The 19,508-nt window shown below is 33.8% G+C and overlaps 2 protein-coding genes across 3 annotated transcripts; one reads left to right on the top strand and one right to left on the bottom strand.

Annotated features, from left to right (window-relative positions):
- Nucleotides 1-6,119: 6,119 nt before the first annotated feature.
- On the top strand, nt 6,120-8,104 carry LOC122589668. Its single transcript, XM_043761984.1, has 5 exons — nt 6,120-6,231; nt 6,397-6,446; nt 7,242-7,314; nt 7,698-7,753; nt 7,868-8,104. Exons 2-5 carry the CDS (start codon nt 6,412-6,414, stop codon nt 7,989-7,991), a joined length of 288 nt encoding a protein of 95 aa, XP_043617919.1. The 5' UTR covers nt 6,120-6,231; nt 6,397-6,411; the 3' UTR covers nt 7,992-8,104.
- A 579-nt stretch (nt 8,105-8,683) lies between these two features.
- LOC122589253 (protein ABIL3-like) lies at nt 8,684-14,768 on the bottom strand. Of its 2 annotated transcripts, none has more exons than XM_043761519.1 (10): nt 14,508-14,768; nt 12,871-13,001; nt 12,702-12,784; nt 12,070-12,220; nt 11,395-11,494; nt 11,075-11,167; nt 10,660-10,705; nt 10,499-10,587; nt 9,856-10,007; nt 8,684-9,145 (listed from the first exon to the last, which is right to left on the bottom strand). In XM_043761519.1, exons 2-10 carry the CDS (start codon nt 12,973-12,975, stop codon nt 8,978-8,980), a joined length of 987 nt encoding a protein of 328 aa, XP_043617454.1. In that variant the 5' UTR covers nt 12,976-13,001; nt 14,508-14,768; the 3' UTR covers nt 8,684-8,977. The 2 variants fall into 2 exon arrangements, with proteins under 2 accessions (XP_043617454.1, XP_043617455.1); XM_043761520.1 differs by having other exon boundaries at nt 12,088-12,220.
- Nucleotides 14,769-19,508: the final 4,740 nt, after the last annotated feature.

The raw sequence follows: 19,508 nt of genomic DNA, 5'->3' as shown, positions 1-19,508 counted from the left end.
CCCGGGTTTACAGAGTTGGACAAGTTATAGGTTAGCGGGTTGATAAGTAAAATAAGTTGATTAAATTATAAGTTAGCGGGTTGATAAGTAAGATAAGTTGGTTAGTCAAGTATGCTTTTAAGTGGATTGGTTTTGATTAAGTATGTCAAATCAGTTGTTTTTAGGTCAATTTCATAACCCGGTCAACGACCGGGTATTGGTCTAGTTTGTATTTGAGCTTGAGGTAAAGTTAACTTAAATTATCATTTATTAAGGCTATTTTTATTATTATAAATGAAGATTTAAAGTATAGTAATAACATAATTGAACCTAAGATTTTATTTGTGAAAAATGATAGAAGAATGTTACTTAGATAAACTATAAATAACATATTGTAAATTAATTCCACAATAGTTTTTGACAGAAATATTATTATGATTTATAACCAATATAATTAAGATTGGCTCAATAAGGCCAATTGTGGTAAAAGAATGGTAAGAAAGTAATGATCAAATGAGAAGTTTGAGAACGGTGAGCCAAACACTTGAATTTGATGGGGTTTCATTGTATTGTTTCAAGTAATCTAGTGATGTTAATGATATTGTAATTGATTAAATTGATAGGTATACATATACGAATATTGACATATGGATAAATTGTGCCGGAGCAAAAGTGAGTACATTGATTTACATATATTTGTAACATGAGGTTTAACATGAATTATGCGAGACCGGTATGCGTTAATTCATGTTAGCTTATGATGTTGATGGCTTGATGATGAGTAGAGACCACGTTATCGGGTGACAAGTGACGACCCAATGTACTTAGTGGCACTGGTATAGATCCATATGCTATTGGTTGATTTGCTTAGAAACATTATGTAAGACCGGATTGGCATTATGTTCCTAAGGCTATTGATGTGTTGGTCATGATATATGTATATGTATATGGGTGTACTCACTAAGCCGTGGTGCTTATTGTTTAGTTGTTCCTATTTTTATAGGCAACCATGGAGACCGAGACACTAAGAGGATTGATGTGTAAAGGTGCTTTGGAGGTGGTGACATCTTAAAATGTATTTGTCATTATGGGTTAGTGATCCCTCATACCTTGTGATTTTGGTATTCATGTACGCCCACAACAATTAAATATTGACTCATTTTTACGTATATATTTAATAGAACCTTTCTAATGATGATATATATCTTGAATTTTAAGTATTGTCTTTTTTTAAGAAAAATTTAAATTGTGGGGCGTTACAAGTGATATCAGAGCCGTGGTATAAGGGATCTAGGATTTTAATCGTGACCGGAAAGAGTACCTAAACTTAAACCGTAGAATGTGACCGATTATATGTGATTTAGGTTGTTTTATAGTAGCATATGGAAGTATTTAGCATAGTTAACTTTAGGTGTTTTAATATATAATCATAATAATGACTGCAGCATTATTACGATTATATATTAGACCAACTAAAGTTAAGTTCGCTAGATATGGAAGTATGTTAATATAAGGTATTAGGGATTGACACGTTGCTTATGACTAATATGACTTGAAATGAGTTTTGTTGTACGCCTTTCTTTTTTTTCCAAATGAATCTAATGACTTGAATTAATCCTATTGATTATAAATAGATAATTGTTAAGTCATAAAGTTTTAAACCTAAATAAATAAATAAACATAAAGTGGTAAAATGAATTATCGAATTCTTTAAGAGGATGTATATAATTTGAAAGAAATTTGTGACCACCACCTATATGACTATTGTGGACATATACTTAACTGGTTTCTTCCATCGTTAATTTATCGTGTTTGGTTTGTTTTAGAAGTCATTAAAGCCCTTTATATTGTACTGACATGCAATCTTTGTTTGGTTTTCAAAATATCTCTTGCGAGTTTTGATCTCTATAAATTTATAGCTCAATTCTGACAGAATTTTGACGTTAAGTGTTCGTTTTAAATTTCTAATTTACTTATTGATTTTAACCATGAAAAGGCTAGTCCACCCACTTCCTGTGTTAAAAAATTTCTAATTTACTTACTAATTTTAAATTTCTAATTTTGTGTGAAAGTTGTTTGATGAAAACATGAGAACCTAAAAGTTTAGTGTCACGAAAATGAAAACAAAAACTTTGATGTGGGATAAATGTTACTCATTTTAGGGGGTTAAAACGAAATTTGGTTAAAATTTAGGAGGTTAAAACGAAATTTAGTTAAAATTAGTATGTGCTTTAAAAGCTTGTACATTCTATGCATAAAGTACTTGTACGTTTACATAGATATTTAGTATATATATAATATATGATATATTTTTTTTAAAAGGTGTGGATCATTAGCGGGATCTAGTTTACGTTTTCTTAACCGATATTTAATTGTGATAAAACATTGCCCATCTATAAGACTCAAAACTGCTTCACTGAAGGATTTTATTGTGAAATTCTTTTTTTATGTCCTTCTCATGTCTCGAATTCGAGACCTACAGTATATAAAGCTGGTGCTCAACCACCGAGCTAGGATGAGAAGTACAATTCAAAATAGACATATATAGGCTAATAAATATTAGTCCAGCTTATAATTAGACATATTTAGCCTTTTTCTTTTTAATATATATTAGTCGAGCAGTCCAGCTACAGCTTCTTACTTTAAATCCATTGTTTTTAAATGGAACCGAATTAGTCAACAATTTCTTAATGTAAATAATATAGAAATAAAATATTAATATATAATATGCATGTGAAGATGATAATATAGTCACTTTATGCACAGGTGTTCAAAATATTTGTAGTATTTAATTTCGGTATATAAAAGTTTGGTTCGAATTCATCCATAGAATCGGATATTGTATTTCATATTTGAATTCAGTAAGAGATTTCTTAAAATTTTGGATAATTCATATATCCGAAAATGTATTTCTAAGTTATTTTTATGCAAAAGATATTGTAAAAATGCTTTTAAGATCGGCAGATCGCTACTCACAATTCGATCATTTGTATATTTTTTTAATAAATTGTCATTTGACATCTCTATATATAATTTAAGTTATTTTATATATTATTAAAAATTAATTCATTTAAATTTTTGTAAGCAATTATAATTATGATACTTATGGACATGAAATAGACAAAGTAGATAATTTTATCCTAAAATCCACCTCAAGTTGAGGTGAGGCTAGGCTCCTGGCATATCTAAAGAAGAAACCCATTAAATAAATTATTTAAAGAGCACGTGAATATATAGTTTTTTACAAGTATTTGATATTAGGATAAATCTCATCACGGCGAAATTCTTTTATGTATTTTAAACTACGGAATAGAGACCATGAATCATTATAGGTAATTCAGAGAAATCCAAATAGTTGAACCCAAAATTTATAAAAAAAAAAAAATACATCTAGCAGCTAAGCTGATTTCATTTGCTCTCTCATCAATTATTCTAATTATGATTTGCTATCACATGAATTATTCTAATTATACAGTGCCTTTTACTCTTTTAGGTTATTATCAGCAAACACGTTTTTTGTTTCAAACACCCAATGACTCTAGTTCAAGTTTTTCTTATTACATTTAGAAGCCATAAAACCACATGATAATATTTGGAGGGGAAAAAAAGATGTATGTAGCACGAGCTAGCCATATTTAATACAGTATGTTGTGGAGAGGCGTGTAAAATTTGGTTACCAAAGCTAAAATAACGTGTTAGAAATCACATACTTTAGTTTGGTTACCTTTTATCATTAATTCATTAAACATGCAATTTTGGCATTGTTTCTGTTAGGGAATGATTTGTGTGACTAACATTGATCTAAATTCTAACAACATGATGATACGTATATTCAATCTATTAAGGTTACCCCAGCTAATCAAAGTCACTCCCGATTTACCTTAGGTTTGAATTCGATTTTTAGAGATGACAAACATTAAGATTTTCCTCTTTTAGTACTATTTATAATGGCTCATAGTCGACATCCCGTTATTTAGTATACGTGCAAAATTTTATCATTATACGGTGAAGTTTCCTTGATGTCGTATGCTGACTGAATGTTCTAAAAAAAAGACAATTTAGGTACTGTACAAAAATAAATCAATCAAGTTATGTGCATAAGATGTTGGAACCACGTTAGTGTGACTGTCACTGATCATGTATCATTCCTGATATGATAATTGACCATAATGAAATCCCTATGTCTAGGTAAATAAATGATGAGCGTATTTACTCTTAGAGACGTAGAATAGGGTTTCTCATTAGGTGATTGTAAATAAGATGACTAATGGTATACACATTAAACACCACAGGGGTTGAATGTGTAATTACTAAAGGGTGGTAAGTGTAATTACTCTCATTATAAATAGAGGGTAATTAACCCTAAGTTAAGGTGAATCACACACACATAATCCCACACAAATTCGTGTGTTTACTCCTCTCGAATTCGTGCATAACATCACAGCCGAATTACCCATCTCATCCTAACTCAATCACCTTATTTTGGGAACCCGAAATCAATGACAAACATGTTTAATGCTTTTACAGGTTCCACAGGATCATCTGGTGAGTATTTTACCTTGAATCAAACCATGTTTATTCCAACATAAGAACTATACACACTAAAAGTGAGTAGCTACTCGTATAATTTATTTACATGACCATACACAATTCGATACATGTTCCATAACATCTTAAACTCGAAAAAAACTTTAGATGTGGATATATTTAGGTACTGTACCTAAATAACTAAAATTTCTTTTTTTTTTTACGCAGAACTTATCTTATTCGTTTTACCATCTTTGTTATTGTGCCCCACATACAAAATTTTTGGATTCGCCTCTATAGATACCCTATCCTTGGAGAAAGTCGAGAATATTTCATATTATAAGATGTGTATTGTATAATGATATGAAAAATATGTCTAATTACCTATGGCTAGAAAATAGTGATATATCACCGCTGTCGTTATTACGTAGCTTGGAATAAATCCATGGTTGTTAGTTTGTCATTAGTGCCGTCTTTGAGGAATTATAAATCTCGGCCGCGAAAAGAAAAGAGGCCCTAGATGTTAGGTGCAATAACTATAATTATATAAACTAAGATATAAAACGATGATAAATATTATAACAAATTGGTATGTGAGTTTTTTTTTTTTTGTTAAGTATTATTGGTTAATTTTTGGATAATTATTAAAATTTGTAACGGACTTAACTAATAACATATATTTTTATATAAATGCATAAAAAAAAACGGGCCTCTTTAAGAAAAAATCAGACCTCGGCTGGTCGTCCACTTCGTCCTATGCCTAAGCCCCATATTTGTCATTGCTTTCATTTTCCTCAACGTGTAGTCCTTTCATTTCATCTGATTCACTAACACAATAAAGTTGGTGACTAACAAGCAAAACAAAACTTCGATGTACTAACAAGAATACGATTTAATATGGACTTATACTATACTTATTTGTTTGTATCTTTTTTCTTTCATTCATGTTCTGATTATAACACACACTCACACAGTGGACCTAATTAAAGAGGTGATCGGGTTCGAATCAAACTCGATTAATGGTAGCATGACTATTGTCTAACCCATTTGAAGTGAAAATAATTAAGCACGTTTTTGTAAAAATATATAAGATCGCCTTGTAAAATTGATCGAACAATTTTTAATGATTTATCTTGGCTAAATTAAAAAAAAAAACTACAATGTTTAAACTCGGTTCAAACGAGTTTGAACTAGTTTGAATCGTTATAGCTCAAAAGAAAAATGTCTGGTAAGGTCCTTCACATGTTCAAATACAATAATAGCCGGCTACAATCAAGTCGAGTTTTTCGATGACAAGTTCAACTTTGTAGGTTGTTTAAGTTGAACTTATGCAATCCTAACTTGACCAATTAAAAGTTTCATGCTCGAATTAATATTTATGAGTTTTATTTCAAAAGAAAAAAAAATGAGAATAGATGAAATATAATTTTTTTAAATCATTCAAAATATGAGAAAAATATTTTTAAAACAAAAATAATTATAAAATTTTTTCAAATCATATCAATTTCTTTTTAATCTTTATAGAAATTTTAAAATAAAAAAAAACCAAAGATATTTTAAAATATTTGGATTTTATTTTTTTCCTAATTAAGAAAACAAAGTACATACAGTAGTGTTAGGATAATAGTTATTTTACATAACTAACGTATATACATTAGCAAGGCGGTAAGCCGGTACAATATCAGGTCTGCCGGTAATTTATCTTCAGAGTCGTCATCTCCACCAGTAAGCAATCCACTTTTTTTTTTTTTTACCTTTTACTTTGTTTCCCTCAGTAACTGGTTGCTTACTCATTTTCCCTCTTAAGTTTCCTTTTGAGACTGTATTATTATTATCATTATTAAGTGACGCACTTAACCTGTTTGATGAAATGCCACTGTTGTATTGCAGCTTCCAGAGTTAAAGATGGATGATGTTGTCACTCAATGGGACTTCAGCTGGTCAGTTATCTGACTATCTTCTCTATATCAATAATTCCATCTAATTTTCTTTACTGTAAAGCCCGAAAAATTTGATGCTATTTTGAGCTTTTATCATGGCCTGGCTCTTATCCCTTATGCTGTTTAGTTGCGTATCGATGTGCTTTTCGTTTTGGGACGACGGTCTCGTTGTCTCTTTGTCTTGGTATGCCATTCGAGTCATTATGTAACCACTTGATTACATGCCTGCGTGCAAGTCGTTGTAAACATGTTGACGTAATTTTGGGGCAAAAACGGATAGGACTTTGTAAGTTGTTACATTTGGGACAATATATATATAGATCGATATCTTTGATAGATAGCCCCAATTTACTTCTAGTAAGGTTTTAGTAAGATGTTCAACCTTTTGGTTTGATAAAGGGTCTAGAGTTATGTCAAATTCTTTGTATTAGTACTTGTTAATGTATGTTCTGATTGTTGAGGAGAATGAGAATTTGTTTGGTAAAATTAAATGCTTTACGTGACTTAGGAATTAGTATACACTAACATTCCAAGACGTATATTGTATATACCTTTTCTGCTTCTCAAAACTAGGCCAATTATGATCATACACGGAACCATTGTTTAGGTATGTTTTCGTATGTTGTATATATATGACTGGATTGTTGTGTGACGTTAAGGAACCATGCATAGTATCTGTTAAATATGTCAAACTTGTTTCTTGGATTTGTGAATTAAGATATATACTATATAGTTCAACATAAACATCGAGCATACCAACTTTCTGTTCATCTTATTATTTGATACATTCGGCAGTGATTTAGAAGTAGATTACAAGTCTGAAGAAAAGGCTTACATCATATATTCGGCACTGGCTGTTGACAAGGAGGTAGTGCTTCTCTATAGGGGTGCCAAACTTTGATTTGTTTGCAAATAAAGGGTGCTATTCCAGTCATAATTACCCCCTAATTGGTGAAGTGGGTAAACAAAGTTAATTAAAATGAATATGGGTTGAAACTGACCCTAGATGTATTCAGAATGCAAAAACCTTCTAAATTCTAAATTGTTTTATTCCAAATGTTGATTATTCATGTTAATAAAATAGTTATTCATCGTATTTGAGACGTTAATTATTTGCAAGTCTTAAGAAAAACGAAGGTGTAAACCTATCCGTTTTGGCCCGCTTTAAAAAAGTAACGTTTATTTAGACCGTCTAGGCTTAGGGTTCACAACCTTTGCTTATTCTTACTACTTTTATGTTCCCAATTGCAGCTGCAGCCAGATAAAGTCAGACGATTGATGTCTGTATCTAATGGAAAACTTTTAGTGTGAGTTCAAATTCATCTCTGTTATGATACAAAGTTGAGATTTGTGTCACTGAATTTCAAGAAAAAAACATCTGCAAATTGTTTATTTTTAATTCCATCAATTTGATATTACAGGCATTTTGAAGCAGTTGAAGCTAGATTTCTTCGTGCATCTTATAGTGCATTTGTGGATGTGCTTACACTTGCGACAAAAACAATAGAAGAATTTGGCATAGGCATGGAACCATATCATGTTTAACATTTGTAAAATTGGACTTTCTATTGTACTTGCATACGTATTGCATGTTTCTGCAGAGGCATCTTGTTTTCAACATGAAGTGATAATTTTGTTATTGCTAGACTTTGCTTGCACATAGCCTTCGTGAACATTTTTGTATTTTTATTTTATTTCTTTATTTTATTTTTATTTATTCTTTTGTTTTCGAAGACTAGTTTTGGATTGTGTAAATATTAAAACAATTAAAAATCGCTAACATGGGTTGGCATCACAAGCAATATACACAATATTGACAGTATGAGTTTTGACGGCTTTTGAGAAGGCGTCGAACTACAAAATATAACCAAACGTGGTAAAGATGTGCCACCTTTAAAATAAGTTTTTCTTTTAACAGTATATTATCCTACTACTACTTTAAGTCTTTAATTAAATGGATGTCTGAGATAGAATTCTAAGACTTTTTAAAACCCATTCTTTATCAATTATCATGGTTGTAAATCTCGGTTATCTCGGCCGATATATCTACGATATAGCGCTTATCGGTGGTCTACCGAAATGATATATTCCCGATATATCCCTGATAAATCCGATATATCCCTGATATATCTTCGATATATCGCTTATCGGTGGTCAACCTAAAAGTTTGCAACAATACAAGCAAGGTAGCAAGTCTACCTAGAAAGAAGGTTGCCGCAAAAATAAGGCAAACGAAATGACAGAATATTGGAACTGCTGCATTTCAATGATTTGATATTATAATATAATGCCACAAAATACATTAACCTTCAATTACCTAAGGATATATATCTATATGCCTATTCCTTCTAATAATCACATCTACGGATCTCCATTTTCAAAGGTGAGATGCATAATAGGTGAGGTGCATAATGCAGCTATTAAACCTTACAAGAACATACACATGAATTATCGGGCAGACTAAGAGATGTAAAGGGCCTCTTGCTCTCACAGTCTCACATATGTAGCTACATTCAAGAAGCAATTTTCACCTAGTATTCATCCAAGTAAGTGTAAAGCATTTCATCTTTCTTTGACTTTCGTCTACTGAGCAGTGCCTTGAGGAGACGTTTGCTTTTGCTTGGAATCTGGTCAGCTTCTTTACAAATCTCTCGATCACCATTCCTTTCCTTTGATACAGATTTCCTAGGCTCTTGATGCTGCACATGAATCATTAGATGAAGCAATTAGTCAACTCAAAACAAAAGGAGATTGTAAGATGAGATTAGACGGTAACAGAAAAAAGCAATGCATCGTTGAAGATTGAATTTGTGCTTTTCTTGTAGAAGTGAGTGGGTGACAATTTCAATCACTTACGCTTATAAACGGGTTGATTTGAGTTGAAGAGGCATAAATTTGATTATTTCACACATAAATTATATATATTTATGAAAGTGGAAAAATATGTGTTGGTCAACCTGACCCACATCAACCAGCACTAAAACCCAAACCCATTTTGGCATATTATTCGACCTGCCCAACCCACCAGGCACCAGTTTATCCCCTATATGCTTTTAGATACAAACTTGGTTTAAAAGATGACATTTAGCCAAGTAATACTTGTTCATATATGTTTACTAACAACGTCTGGGTGGTTGTTATATGGTGGAGCCATTATACACATGAATAAAGCATGCTTATGATATTACAGATTGTGTGCACCACGTCTGGGTGGTTGGTACTAACATCAATTTAGTTTTTAGCTTGTAAACGAAGATAACCGGCAAATAGGTAGATTAATCGGGAATCTTTCAAAATACGGAATATGAGCATTTTTACATGCAAGATGGTGTGATTAGGAATATGAACCAAATGGGTGAAACTGCATGGTAAATCCTTACAAACAAAAGAATAATTTAATGTTATTTACCTGTTGTCGTGTGATTGAGCTTGGGTTTGTAGGCCATCTGAGATTCGGACTGGTAGATCTTGAATTCGTTCTTGAGTTTGGAGTGGTTGGCCTGCTCGGAAAAGATCCAGCATGCACTAGAGGAAATCTCTGTGGTGAAGCTGGTCTCTTCTCTGAAACATCAGAATAAATAAATAGAAAAATCAAATACAAGTAAATGAGTATGCAGATCAAAATAAACAAACGAGAAATACCACATGTAGCAATTTCTGCCCATATACTTGTATATCAGTTGATAACTTGGTAACGGTTTCGTGTAATCTCAAATAGATCAAATCAAGTGGATAAGATGGGTCAAATGGGTTGAAACTCGACCAAAATACATTTTAATCATTTAATGCATACAAAATCCTAAAACCGACTTAATAAAAAAATGAACTTGTTATTAAAATTATACAGTTTCTGTAATCACATTTAAATTAATTAATAAAAAATATGAGTAAAAAATGCTTATGAGTCAAAACCACACCCATACTTTATAAAGTACACAATTTGACACAACCCTTTTTTTACCCATTACCCAAAACATGCAGCCCACCCATTTTGCCCCCTCTAAGAAACACGTCACACACATCAAGAGAACTTAAAAAGTGGATATACTAACCGATATCTTTTCTTCTAACTGTGCCAGCAAAGGAAAACAACTCTGGTTGTTGGGATGTCCGTGGAGAAGGAGATGGAGATCGTTCTTTTCTGCAAATTTGATAAAATGGTGACAACAGAATACCCATCAAATGCACACAATGTTGTTATTTTTAGCTTTACCTGACTAAAGTTGTGGGCTTATTACTGGTCATAGCTTGATCGACTTCTGTGAGTCCAAAACAAAAATCAATGAAAACTATAAACTGCCATGGCACCATCAACATAGGTCATAACAAAAAATGTAAATCACAGGTGGCTACAGATGGGCCACACAGGTTGGGAATGCATTAGGACAAGCTAGGTTAACCAACTAACATTTCATTTTATCCATTTTCAAATTCATAAATAGTTCATGTATTATAAACGATAATTAAGCTATACATTCGAAATCTCGTATCTTTGAATAAATTGGTTTAAGAGATTAAAAACACTTAAAGAACTCTTTAGGCGTATTAGGTATTTCAGCCCATTAAACCCGTTTTCAAGCAAATGTTTCAAAATTGGAATCATCAAAACAATAATTGTGAATCGTTACCAATATTTTGTTCATGCAGATCATCTTCATCATCCGCTATGCATTCTTGGTGTTTTAATATAGTGGTGGTGCTTTCTTGCATCATCTCATCAGCTGAAGATCAATCAGAAAATATCACAATAACTACAAGATGAATGGAAATGAAACTGACACACAAAAAAAGTACTCCCACCTGTGGGTATTGTAACATTTTCATTTCTAGAAAGTTTTCAAGTCAATATTTACATATGTGGGTCCACAAAAATCTTTAACTTGTCATTCTCAAAGGGTATCCAAGACATAAAAATTAAACATTGGAATAACTATCTAGTCAAGAGTACCAGGCAAGATGTATCTCTTATGGTACTGGGGAATATTTATTAGCAATGACTGTTGGGAAACGCCTTCATGATCAAAATACCCCTGGCATGTTCTTAGTCGCTGCAACATCAAAGATATAAAATCAAAATTGGTCCAAACGAAAAAACTATGCTTTTCTTAAGCGTATGCTTCAGAAAATCACATTTACAGCAAAGAGCTTTACTATTTTATAAAGATGGGGAATTCGACCCATTTACTTTAGAGTTAAGAATGGGTCAATATTGGGTTATGTTATATTCGTATACGGTCAAATAGGTTAAACAGGTAGAAGGTCTCCGAAAGTGTACCTTAATGCATACAACCAGTAAATTGCTTTCTTCAGAATATTTTATATTATATTTGTATTGTACTTGTATTTGACTCGAATACTTATTTATAAATACATTAAATAAACAGAAGAGTAATTGCTGGACAACCCGGTCCTTTTTGATACAACCGCCCCATATTACATCTCAATGTTTTACCATTTCAAGTATCACCAATTTGCAGCTAAATTTATACATGTTTCAAAAATTGTTATCGCTACATGATTCTAATTCTAATTCTTTCCCCAAGCTTTTAAGAAAGATCCATGGTATATGTAACAATAGTGAGATAGTGCAATATCAACCTAATACGAAGAGATCAAAGGGTACCTGTTCAATGCATGATACCTGAATCTCTGTTCCAGAAACTTCTTCAATCTTTTCGTCAATTAGATTATTAACTTTGTAAGAAACAGCTCCCAAATGGTCAACTGTATTGACTAAAGCCTTGATGGCATAATCTTTTAATGTGTCGACCACTCTGTGAACCAATTTATAAGAAATTCTGTATAAATGACAATGTCACGATTGAACTTATGGATTACCTTGTTAAGGACTAATTATAGCCTGACCCCAAGAAAAAGATAAGAGTACATGTTTACTTTTGAGCTCAAACCTATTATTTATTGTTAGAGGTGGCCGTTTTGACTCACTCACTTATAAATTGATTAATGCAGGTTAGATTTTTATCTCCAATGGGTCAAAATAACCTGGAAGTCCTTCTAAGTGTGCAAGTGTATCTTTGTTAAGCATAACGAATTGAATTATTACTGAACTATATTAAAACCTTATACAATAAGTTTTCTGTCCTATGCAAGCCATTTCAGCCAGTACCAAAAGATGGTTATTCCCCAACCCACTGACTTACCCACCCTTTTCTCACCTCTAATTGTGGTATTTAACATAATATGGGCTTTCTTACAAATGTCAAAGAGGCGAATTAACCTGCACAATCTACTCACATTTGCTTTTGACCGTCGTTGGTATATGATAACTCAAAGTATTCAGCAGCTGAGTACAATTGCTTTCTTAGATTCTTTAAATCCTGAAAAGAAATGCAACAAGTTTAATATAAATGGTTTCTTTTATATATAATAATTGAAGAACAAGAGCAAAAGGGTAAGAAAGTACCTTAAGACTGTCTGAAAATAGCAAGCTTTGATGCATTGCAATTTCATCATAATTGGCTGGTTCTCTTGGAAACGGCATTGAAGAAGATGAAGACAGTGTTTCCATTTAAAAGGGTTTTTCTCTAATAAAATCTACAAATAATCAATAAAATTAATGATGTTTTGTAGATCATTAGACAAATGGTTATTGGTAACATTTGAGGGGTATCTAATGTGCATTAAGCTATTTTTTGCTGCTAGAAGTCACAATGGAGTATTATAATTTTGATTTTCTGAAAATGTCATAATAATAAGATCTAGATAATGAAGTGGATGTAGTTATTTAAACCCATTTACTTACAAAGTAGATAATTAAGTTACTTTTTTTCTCTAGCATCCTAGAAGCCAACTGAAAAATAAATAGGTTAAACAAGTGGAAAGTCGTTTAATATGTTTGAAGCCTCTACAATAAATCTATTAAAAAAAGACTATTGTTCAAATAATAGATATTTGTAATCACATTGGACTAATTCTTCAAAACAGAACAATCTGGACACAAGCATTCCGATTTCCAAGAACCCAACCAGACCCACTTTGATCACCCGCTGCCCACCGCACCTGACCCATCCATTTTGCCATCTCAGAGTAAACAATTATGAACGTAAATGTAGAAGCACCTATAAAGAGCACGTTTCTCTCCAAGTATTGGATTGCTCTAAATATTCACATTTAATTACCCCCATTGATTATTCACAGTTCTAGTATGTGCCTATGTGGTATCTCGGGTTCAGTCAGATAACAGTTCATAATTGATTTTGAAGTTTATAAACAAAGAGATTGATAGAATCAAGAGCTCTTGATTAAAGCAAGGAGACAACGAGAATCAGTTCATGTTAATAGTTTTATATTACTTAATTCTAAAGAAAAATACTAAAGAGCAGTCAAGAATATATCTTTTTGAATACTTGTGCTAATCTGAATACAAAAAAGTTGCTAAAATGCACTGTATACCAAAATCTTGACAATTACACACCCATTCCCTTTCTGTCATGAAAGCAGATTCCCACATTCTTTTTGGGCAAAATTTGGCATACAATCCTTAAAACACAAAAGTACCAAATCTTGCTCAAATACAAACCCTGATTGGTTCTTAACTTAAAAACCAAAAAAAAAAAAAAAAACACAAGTTTAACCTTATGAAACTTATTGTATATAACCAAAATGTCTCTATCTTCAAATCCTAACCTTTGGAGTTTGGACCATACAATTCTATAAAAAAAAATGTCAATATCAAACATGCTTTTTTAAGTCAAAATCCAAACATAACTATAACAATAGCAAATTAGAAAGCCAACAAAATCAGGCTCAGAAAAATACACATATAATCATAACATATGGTCATGCAATATAAATTATACAGATAGGGATTCACTTGTAAAAAAGAAAATTAGAAACTTTACACAATTTCTCAATAACCCAATAAGAAAAAACACAAAAAATAGCAATATAGCATATTACATTATCATACAAAGAAAAATGCATAAACTCATATACCCAATTAAATACTTTCAATTTTCTTGCAATATTTCACAAAATCCACATAAATGCAGAAGCAGAAAACAGCAAATAATGATAAAGTTTTGAGCTTTTTGAACTTACCTGAGATTTGAAATTTAAATTACCCAATAAGCTGCTGTTACTGGCTATTGGACTTTTTCAGTTACTCTGGAAAATGTGGCTTTTTTAAATCAAGATTTTGACTGCAAATGACACCATGTTTTGTAAAAAAAATTATATTTTTGTTTTGATAAGAATACGCATGAAAATTGTAAAAATGGGAATTGTTTTTATTGTAGAGAGGAATTGGAGCAGAAAAATGGAAGTGATATTGGATAGCTAATGGCAAACATATCTACTTATTGTTTTTCTCTTTTTCTTTTTGAGAAAATATGAATTGAGTTAAAAAGGCAAATTTGGTGATTTTATAATTATAAGACATGTACTACCAAACAAAACACATGAATCTTTCTTTTAAGTTGTTTTGTTCTTTTAAATGTGGCATATATGATATTGGATATTGATGACACCCAAATAAAAGGTGTTTAGAGAGAAATGAATCAATTTCTAGTTTTTTATTTTTTATTTTTTAAAGGTAACTTTTATTAATAAAGTCTTGACAAATCGTCGGCAACAAAGAATTACAGATACAAATTTACACCAACTTGAAAGAAAGCCAATCCCTCCAAGAAATAGACTTAAACTTAGATCTTTTCTTGAACCACAAAAAACCCAAGGACTTAATATTGAGAACAATACTCGACCCATTAATAGACTTGTTCTCAAAAATCTTCTCGTTCCTTGCCTTCCAGATACACCAGAAGCTGATGAAAATTATACCTTTGAGAGCCAATTTCTCAACCTTGTTCTTCCCCGGTTGCTCTTGAAATTCGATAAGGTCTCTGATCTCAAACACCATGAAAGGGGTTGTTCGACACCACTCCTTCACAGCTTGCCAAACCTCTGCTGCGACCCCACATTCACAAAAAATATGTTGGGCAGTCTCATTATCTTCACCACAAAGCACACAGCTCGAGTCACCAAACCTACAGTTACGGACTTGGAGAGCTGCCATGGTGGGTATACGTTCCATGACCGCCCTCCAAATAAAGATATTATACTTTTTCGGTACCCATTTACACCAGTCAAAAATATACCTTTCGTTGAAGTCTCTGTTACTGGTCAGCAGCTCTTTCATCGCCCGCACAGTGAACACCTTATCTTTTCCACCATCCCACATCCATTTATCCTTCCTATCATGTAAATTGACGTCTTGGAGTAATCTGGATAATCCCTCCCTTTCACTTTGCTCCACCATAGAGACAGATGTACTGACCCAATACCCCAGCCCATTGAAATTGCCCGTAGCATCATCGAATATGTCCGCAACCACAGCTTTCTTTTGTTTATCAAACCTAAACAAAGTAGGGAACCTAACCTTGAGAGGGTCTTTGCATATCCAACAGTCCAGCCAAAAACGGATCTCCCTGCCATCTCCAATTTCCCCTTTTACTCTCTGGAACACTCCCAAGTTGGCCACCTTCAACGAGGCAGCCTCTTTGACAATGTTTTTCCAATTACCAGTCACAAAGTTGTTGACCGGCAACACACTCCAACCTCTTTTGGTACTATGCAAAACATCAATAACTTTCCTCCAAAGACTGTTAGGCTCGTTTTTGTACCTCCATACCCACTTCACCAATAGGGCCGAATTAGCATCTTTCAATCTGCTCAGCCCCAAACCTCCCTTATTAATAGGAGAGGCAACCCTATCCCACGAAACCCAATGAATTTTCTTCACTGAATCCGAACCACCCCACAAGAACTTTCTGATGATCTTCTCCAACCCCTCCAACACACTCACAGGAGCCTTAAAAATAGACAAGTAATATGTTGGGAGGCTCTCCATAACTGACTTGATCAACGTGATTCTACCTGCCATAGAGAGGCTCACCGCCTTCCACCGTGCTAATCTTGCTTCAAAAATATCAAATAAGAAGTTCCAATTGACAATTCTGTTCATGTTGGCCCCAATAGGAATACCAAGGTGTTTAAATGGGAAAGAACCCGCTCCACAATTAATCCGGGCGGCCATACTAGAAATCTCAGCATCATCAACCCCAACTCCATATAAGTTCGACTTACCAAGGTGAATTTTAAGTCCAGAACACAAATTAAAAATCCGAAGAATCCTGGCCACATTAACGAGGTTATCTTCAGCCCATTCCCCCAAGATCACGCAATCATCAGCATATAGCATATGAGAAAGGGGAGGACAATTATTCCCCATCTCGACTCCATGAATCGCTCCCGCCTCGGTGGCCTTATTAAACATAACCGTCAATGCTTCCATAACAATAATAAATAAGAAAGGTGCTCGCGGATCACCTTGTCTCATTCCTTTGTAACATTGAAATTCAAAGGTGGGGGAACCATTTACAAGCACAGAGGATCTCGCAGAAGACAAAATACCATACACCCATTTACACCACTTTTTCGGAAATCCCATCTTCTTTACAACATCAATTAAATTTCTCCAATTAACGTTGTCGTATGCTTTGGCAAAATCAATCTTCAAAATAAACATCTTCCTATTCTTCTTCCTTGCCCAAGATATAACTTCATTGAGGAGTAGTGGGCCATCGACAATACACCTCTCACTAAGAAAAGCAGTTTGATTAGAAGAAACGATCGTGCCAATCACCTTTTTGAGTCTACTTGCAAGGACCTTGGAGATCGTTTTGCTTATAATCCCCACAAGATTAATAGGTCTATAGTTATTTAAGTCTCCCGGATCTTTCACTTTGGGGATGAGTGTAATGAAAGAAGACCCACATCCCCTATTAATGTTACCTGCGACACAAAATTCGTTAAGAAGGTTTACTAAATCAGCTTCTAGTAACGCCCAATAACGCTTGATGAATCTAAAATTAAAGCCATCAGGCCCAGGGGCTTTATCATCTCCGTAGTCAAAGAAGGCCTTTTTAATTTCAGCAGCAGTAACATCGACCACGAGGCTGGCAGCATCATCGTTAGAGAGCGTTGGGCCTGTCCAATTGGCCATCTTGGGGCGGTCCACCCATTCTTCCTTGAACTTCTCCCGAAAGAAATTATAAACCTGCTTCTTGACCAAATTAGGTTTCTCCACCCATTCATCATTAATTAAGAGACCAAGAATTGCATTGACATTTTTCCTTTTATTGATGAAACCGTGAAAGAAGCGTGACTTTTCATCTCCATTGATTGCCCACTTAATACGAGACTGTTGTTTAAGATCTTTTGCCTTGGCTTCTTCAATTTCCATAATTCTGGTTTGACATTCCGTTCTGATCCAACACTCATCTTCATCTAGATCTCTACTCTCCATAAGCATATCGATTTCCTCGAGCTCAATCCTACATTTATCCAATTCTTCACCTTCCTTAATCTGATTTTCATTCCTCCACTTAATGATGTCTGACCGCAAATGTTTAAATTTCAACAACAATCTGCAATCAGCAGGCCCAACAAAAACAAATGACTCCAAGTTATCCTTAACCACATCATCAAAATCTTTCCTGTCTAACCAAGAGCTAAAAAAATGGAACGGCTTTGGTCCATAATTAAACTCCTTAACAGCTAGAAGGAGAGGATTATGATCAGACAGAAAGCGTGGTAACGCTCTTAAGCATGCCATCGGCCAATTATCTAAGAATTCTTTACAAACAAATATCATATCAATTTTACTGAATTTAAATCGACCACAATCCTCCTTTAAGAAAGTGAAAGGGTTCCCTTTCATCTCATATTCATACAAGTCAGATTCATGGATGAAGTTATTAAACACCCTTGCACACGACGGGTTGAAAATCGACCCTTGTCTATCTTCTGGAATTCTGACTGCGTTAAAATCTCCCATAACCATCCACAAACCCTCATGAGCCTTCCTAAGATCAGTAATTTTCTCCCATAAAATCTTTTTATCCCTCAACTTTTGTGGTGCATACACATTCATCATAAAGAAAATCTCATCACTCCCTTTAATTTTTCCTTTCACAACAATAAAATTTGAATCTTTAAAAATATCCATCTTCTTGAAAAACCTACAGTCCCATATACAAATGAGACCACCAGACCATCCTGATGATTCCACGCACTCCCGTTCCATACTAGAATTACCCCAATAACTTCTAATTAGCGACTCTGAAACCGACTGACATTGAGTTTCTTGAAAAGAAATAAATTTTACTCTTTCTTTATTTTTAATACCTTGAATCCAACCCGGTTTCCCACTCCCCCCAAGCCTCTAATGTTTATAGATAAGCAATTCATAAAGGAACAACATTAATACCTTCAATAACAATAGCCTCTTCAACTTTCTCTGAGGCGTCATGGAGATCAACACCTACAAGGTCACCCATCACCATCGTAGCTTTAACCTCTTGCACCATCTCAACATTAGTATTGATATTAGCCTGGATCTCGCCTTCTTCGACTTCCTCCATTATCTCTTCCGTATGGGAAGAGTCCAAATTGTGTTCCCTCGAAAAATTAGGTCTCAAAGAATGAACCCCAAATGGAGCAGACGGTTCATTATCTTGACCCTCGAGATTAGGCCCAGGACCCGAATTATCTCTCACACAGGGAGCATCAACCAGTTCATTAAGCCCAATACATGTTTCCTCTCTTTGTCGTTTTTTAGGCCTAGAGTTGGGTTCCTTAAGCAAATTGGCCCAAGAGTCCATAAAAGAATCTTTTTTATTCTTGTAATTCTTTTTCTTTGAAAAAAACCTTTTAACCTTTTTACTATCTTTTTTAAGTCCAGCCATTTTGTGGTCCACACATGACGCAGGAACCGAAGTAGATTCAAAAGGACTCACCTCATCATTAATCTGCATGGGAAAATTAAGATCTTCAACATGCTTTGAGACATTCTCCGATTTCCCATGCAAGCCTCTCCCATCCTCAACTCTTTCGACCGGTGACCTTTCAATTGCCCCTACCTGACCACCGTCACCAACGATAGCTTCAGGTAGTATACCTTCAGGTCCAGATACATTACCGGGCATCCCAACAGACTGCAACGGACACCAGTCGATGGATCTTTCAACAATCCATATTTTA

This window comes from Erigeron canadensis, chromosome 2, assembly GCF_010389155.1.
Source record: "Erigeron canadensis isolate Cc75 chromosome 2, C_canadensis_v1, whole genome shotgun sequence".
Lineage (NCBI taxonomy): Eukaryota > Viridiplantae > Streptophyta > Magnoliopsida > Asterales > Asteraceae > Erigeron > Erigeron canadensis.
Note: the sequence above shows the minus strand (reverse complement) of the source record. Positions and strands in the feature narration are given on the sequence as shown.